Here is a 6,137-nt window from a genome sequence, read left to right as displayed (position 1 = left end):
AATTACTTGTGTACATTAGAATCACTTGTGTACATTAGAATCACTTGTGTACATTAGAATCACTTGTGTACATTAGAATCACTTGCACACATTAGAATCACTTCTGTGCATTAGAATCACTTGTGTACATTAGAATCACTTCTGTACATTAGAATCACTTGCACACATTAGAATTACTTGTGTACATTAGAATCACTTGTGTACATTAGAATTACTTGTGTACATTATAATTACTTGTGTACATTAGAATCACTTGTGTACATTAGAATCACTTGTGTACATTAGAATCGCTTGTGTACATTAGAATCACTTCTGTGCATTAGAATTACTTGTGTACATTAGAATCACTTGTGTACATTAGAATCACTTGTGTACATTAGAATCACTTGTATACATTAGAATTACTTGTGTACATTAGAATCACTTGTGTACATTAGAATTACTTGTGTACATTGGAATCACTTGTGTACATTAGAAATACTTGTGTACATTAGAATCACTTGTGTACATTAGAATCACTTGTGTACATTAGAATCACTTCTGTGCATTAGAATTACTTGTGTACATTAGAATCACTTGTGTACATTAGAATCACTTGCACACATTAGAATTACTTGTGTACATTAGAATTACTTGTGTACATTAGAATCACTTGTGTACATTATAATTACTTGTGTACATTAGAATTACTTGTACACATTAGAATTACTTGTGTACATTAGAATTACTTGTGTACATTAGAATTTTCAGTATGTTCAGTTGAAACACTCCTGCTAATGTGTTCTCATTTGTTTGTCGTCCATATGTTCAGTTAAAACACTCCTGCTAATGTGTTCTCAATTGTTTGTCGTCCATATGTTCAGTTGAAACACTCCTGCTAATGTGTTCTCATTTGTTTGTCGTCCATATGTCCATTTTAGGAACCAAATTGATCCGACCAATCCTCGTTTTTTCTTTCTAAGGCATAACCAAGGTTCGAACCAATGATTATTGATTACTGTTAAGTAAATAATCAATAAATCGTAAGAAATTGTCATATTCCTGACAGGTAGATAACTCTTGAACCAACAGAAGGCATGAAACAGAGCACGTGATCTCTGAAACAGAGAGAGAGAAACCCCTAGCAAGCACGTGTATCTGACAGTGATACATACGGTTGTGTCTTTCCATGTGCTTGTTTTTCTAACATTTCACAAACATCAGAAAATAAAACCAAGAGCCTTATTTAATGTTCTTACTTTTCGATTTTTTGAATGAAACGCTTTTGAAAGTCATACCAATTTACTTATGATTTAAAAGAAACTTTCAAAACCAAATTATTTTTCTAGGACTTTAAAATACTATAAGTCGATTTCTTAAAGGTTTTGTATAATAGAAGTGCTCGTTAATGTACTTCGAAATAACAACCAATGAGGAGTAACATCGTTATAGGTACTTGAATATTATTGGTAGCTTCAATTTTATCTCTTGAAATCGATTGGCTAAATAACCAATCATTTAATGGTTAAAGAATTGATAGGAATGCTAACATATTACAGCTTGATGAATAAGATATACCACTAAAAACCTTGGAAGTTGAAAAGTACTAGCCAAAAGAAAATAATTTAAATACGACGTTCGGATTCTTCAAGATGATGGGAGTTTAACAAAAACTGGATGAATATTGTATTTAAAATCAACATTTCTATTGATCAAAAATAGTCAATATCAATAACGTTCAGCTACCTTGATCAATCTGCTTTAGAAGTGTCTGATTAACTCACCAGGTGTCTTCACAATTAATAATATAAGTATTTGTAGCGTTAACTCAACTGAAAATTATTCTTAAACTTTTTGAAAATGGATTCAGTTTTGGATCCCTCTAAATATTGAGTTGAAATCGCTAGTTCATTTATTATTATAAAGTAATATAATATAACTAATAAGTGTTCAAGCAGTTCCCAAACTCGATTTACACTAAATATTATTACTGAAATATATTTTATAATAATGAAAACTAATTTCCAAAGAAAATTGTGACTAACTTCAGGCCCGGCATTCGCGCAAAGCTACACGAGGGCTATTTGCGCTAGCCGTCCCTAATTTAGCAGTTTAAGACTAGAGGGAAGGCAGCTAGTCATCACCACCTACCGCCAACTCTTGGGCTACTCTTTTACCAACGAATAGTGGGATTGACCGTCACATTATAACGCCCCCACGGCTGAAAGGGCGAGCATGTTTTGGTGGGACGGGGATTCGAACCCGCGACCCTCAGATTGCGAGTCGAGCGCCTTATCCACCTGGCCATGCCGGGCCTCCACCAGAAGGGATATGCTTGACTTGAACCTGGATAAAGGGATTAACTCTGGTTCTCGCAATCAAAGCAGAATGTACGGAGGAAAATCAAAGGTATTATGGCACGAACCTGGAACTCTCCGATTCACAGCTCGACATGTTAACCACCGGACCACTAGGGATATTTTAATAGTTACCTATATTAAAAATGAATATTGATTCACCACTTGTCTATGAGTTATGCCGGCTTATCGTGAGCTATTTTGTTCTTGTCTCTGACTCGCAGTTTGAAAGGTCATGTGAGAAAGGCGCGATACGTCCCGATTGGTTAACAAAAGAAACGTTAATGACAAATATGGTTTGTTTGAACATTATGTAGTTAGACAAATAGTCTCCAGCCGACAAATTTAATTTATCTGTCTTAAACTCTTCTTATACAAGTTAATGTACTTATATGGTTTTAGAGCAAGTTTGTTGTTGTAAAAATGATTTTTGCTGTCTGATTGAGTAAGAAATAATGCAGCGAATAAGATCAGATCGTACTTTTTTTTTATTCCTGTAAACTCTCAGCGGAGCATAGGGCCGCAACAACACCTCGCCAACGACAGGTTTTGTTGCAGTTACTTGTAGCAGGTTGGTTTTTACGGGGTGGAGTTGCTAGCCTCGCGCCCAACCCCCCTCCTTTGTCATCCTGGAGTTGGATGGTTGGCGTGTTTGGTGTGACGGGGATTCGAACCCGCGAACCTCAGATTACGAGTCGAGCGCCCTAACCACCTGGCCATGCCGGGCCCAGATCGTACTTTACTATGTCTTAAACTAAACTATTCCTGAAAACTTTACGTTTCTACTAACGACAAAAGATGAAATGTCTATTTTAACTATGTCAGCTGATGACTTTGTTTCTGTCTTCTACTTACAGGGAAGTTTGGAAGGCCATCTTTCTCGGTCAGATCGTTTCATTTCTCTTGTGTGGTACAGGAGTTTCAAGTCAGTTTCTTCAGTCAGTCTACAAGATTCAAATTCCGACAGGTAGGTGACCCTCACATTCACAAAGTATTGAGCCAATACAAAAATAACAATACTTGAATAACTGTAGACACCTGAATATATTTATATCAGATTTAATATTTTTTGTCTTTAATAGTGTCCACGTTTTATGTTTCTATGGTAATCTGAATAACCAAGTTATTCTTTTAAATAGTCGTATTTTATGTAAGCTTATCGGGTTTCAAATTGTGACGTATAGAGGTCGCTTTTAGCATTGAATGTACTGCAAGAATGGAATTTTAGGTAGTACTTAGTTGTTTTTGTTGATTTCGATATAATTTATCAAGTTCAGTTAAAAACATTTTCAAACTATCCCGCCTTAAATTTAATCGGTTAAGTCATAAGGTAAAACATATGTTATTCCTTCTAATTATATTTAACAAACTAGCTTTAAGACTAATAACCATTAATATGTCTGTTATTAATGTTAGGCCTACTTGGTAATCATACACAATACCTCAAACAGATATCAACGTTTTATTCTTCTTCTTATAACTTTTAAACATCTAAGCATATAAACTATTGGCTAAGAAAATATGATTTTACAAGTTAAAGTTCTGCCAAAATATTTCTAAAATACTATTAATTAAATAGAACATTCTTACTAATATATTTCGTTAAATAATACGTTCTTACTAATATTATTCAGTAAGTAATATATCGTTATCAATATTATCCATTGTCTAGTGATTAATTTCCCCGAAAGGGGCCGAAGGCCGCTTGGAAGGGTCACCTGTTTCAACAACTCTCTCCATTATACAGTGATGTGTTGTCTGTCAGTCAGTCAGTAGACAGTACAATAACGTCAAATAAGGGATGCTTAACGTTGCAATTTGTACTGTCGTGACGTCAGTAAAATGTGCGCGTGCCCTGAATCACGAGAAGAATTATGCACTCTGTAGGCTACAACGCGGCATGAAATATGAACTTCAAAAGCAAGAAATAAAAATATTTGTTACTTTTAATTTTGGTTTTATTTACTCTTTAAACTGAACATTTTCGGGGACCCTGCATAAGTACATCTGGTCTACCCATATAAATGACCTTGTAGCGTAAGTCATTGTTTGTGCAAGTGTTTTATCACTTAATACTTGTACAATAAAACTTGTAGTAATAAAAGTACAGCTAATATGTTTTTAGTATTGCAGTTTTGTCATTGACTATTCTTCCAGACGATTAAGTAAATGTTTTTTTTATGCTTTCATTTTAATGGAGTATTTTGAGGACCAATATAAGATATTCTAAAGTTGTTTTCTTACTGCTGTTACTGCACTATATATGTATTCGTTAAGTCCTAGGATGACAGATGCTAGGTTTTATGAAATGTCCACAAAGTCTTCTCACGTGGAAATACGACCATTCCCGCCTTCGAAAATCCAGTAACTATCTGTCTACGCCACAAGAAATCAACTTAGAACTGAGGAAAGGAAGACAGTGGCTGGAAGTCGGGAATTGCGTCATATAAATTTAATGGACGTCTGCCTGTTCCTTGTAATGAAATGATGGAGTACGTTCATAATGGTACAGGTTCAAAGAGACGCGAACCTCGAGGTTGTAGATCACGTTATCTCGTGCCACGTGATTTATGTCTTTGTGGCGCGTTTCTGGCAAATGTGCCAAGACGAAGCCTCTCGTCCTTGCGTTGTTTATGTTGTATAAACGTGAGTGAGTAATGGATGGTTTAAGGTTTTAATATTTGCATAATGATAACACAAATGACCGACTCCAATGACGTGCACTCCAATTCGGAAACGACATCGTTACGACTTTGTTTGTTTTTTTCTTTTACTACTGATTTTCATAGCTCCGTTCCCATTCACCGAAATTCAAAATTATCCCATAAAGTTTATTTCTATAGAACAAACATCCCAAGTTCGTTGCTCATAAACTCCTGGAATGGCGTTGTTAATCCACTCTTTGAGAAATGTAAAGTTGCAGAATAATGAAACAGGACGTGTGTGGGGGTGGGGGGAGGGTTTCATTCCATCTTGACGTGTGACAAAAACAGAAAAACCACAGCCACGAAATAACTGAATGCAGACCGTTCATTCTAAAAAAAAACCAAAATAAAAATTATATTTGAAATTAGATACAAGTGTCTATATATATATTTTTTGGTACTGCTGTTTAGAATATGCTCCTAGCGAATATACATTTTATTCTCCTCCTTTATTCTTTATTTCCTTTTTTTAGAGGGTCCATGGCTCGCGTCCCGTTTCTGCAAAATCACGCTCCACGCTTCGAGCATGCGGTTACATTATAAGTTCGATTGTCACACAGCTCGAGAGTTTATGTTGACTAGGTGTCTTCTTTCTTTTTCTTCCTATTACTCTTTACCTGTTTTTTTTCCCCTTCCTCTCCTCTCCTTTCCAGTAGATAAGACCTAGTTCTACGTCATCGTAATTCAACTATCCCAATGAAAAGACAGACTCGTTACTTTCATAAGTTAAACTGAAAAGTTTCTTCAAATATGCTTCTTATACTTCCATACTCACACACAAAATATGAACACCGTCTAAAGAAAGACTTGCAGTAAAGGTTTGTTTGTTTTTGAATTTCGCGCAAAGCTACACGAGGGATATCTGCGCTAGCCGTCCCTAATTTAGCAATGTAAAACAAGAGGGAAGGCAGCTAGTCATCACCACCCACAACCGCCAACTCTTGGGCTACTCTTTTACCAACGAATAGTGGGATTGACTGTCACATTATAACGCACCCACGGCTGAAAGGGCGAGCATGTTTGGTGTGACGGGGATTCGAACCCGCGACCCTCAGATTGCGAGTCGAACGTCTTAACCACCTGGCCATGCCGGGCC

The 6,137-nt window shown here is 36.1% G+C and overlaps 1 protein-coding gene across 1 annotated transcript in view; it reads left to right on the top strand.

Annotated features, from left to right (window-relative positions):
- The first annotated feature begins 3,164 nt into the window (after nt 1-3,164).
- LOC106465487 (solute carrier family 35 member F2-like) overlaps nt 3,165-6,137 on the top strand; it is a 42,503-nt gene continuing 39,530 nt past the window's right edge. Inside the window, exon 1 of the mRNA XM_022393402.1 lies at nt 3,165-3,303. Within this exon, the coding sequence (XP_022249110.1) occupies nt 3,165-3,303 (139 nt within the window). The remainder of the gene's footprint in view (nt 3,304-6,137) is intronic.

Source organism: Limulus polyphemus, unplaced genomic scaffold (assembly GCF_000517525.1).
Source record: "Limulus polyphemus unplaced genomic scaffold, Limulus_polyphemus-2.1.2 Scaffold1960, whole genome shotgun sequence".
In the NCBI taxonomy this organism is placed as follows: Eukaryota; Metazoa; Arthropoda; class Merostomata; order Xiphosura; family Limulidae; genus Limulus; species Limulus polyphemus.
This window is presented reverse-complemented; position numbering and strand designations above follow the sequence as displayed.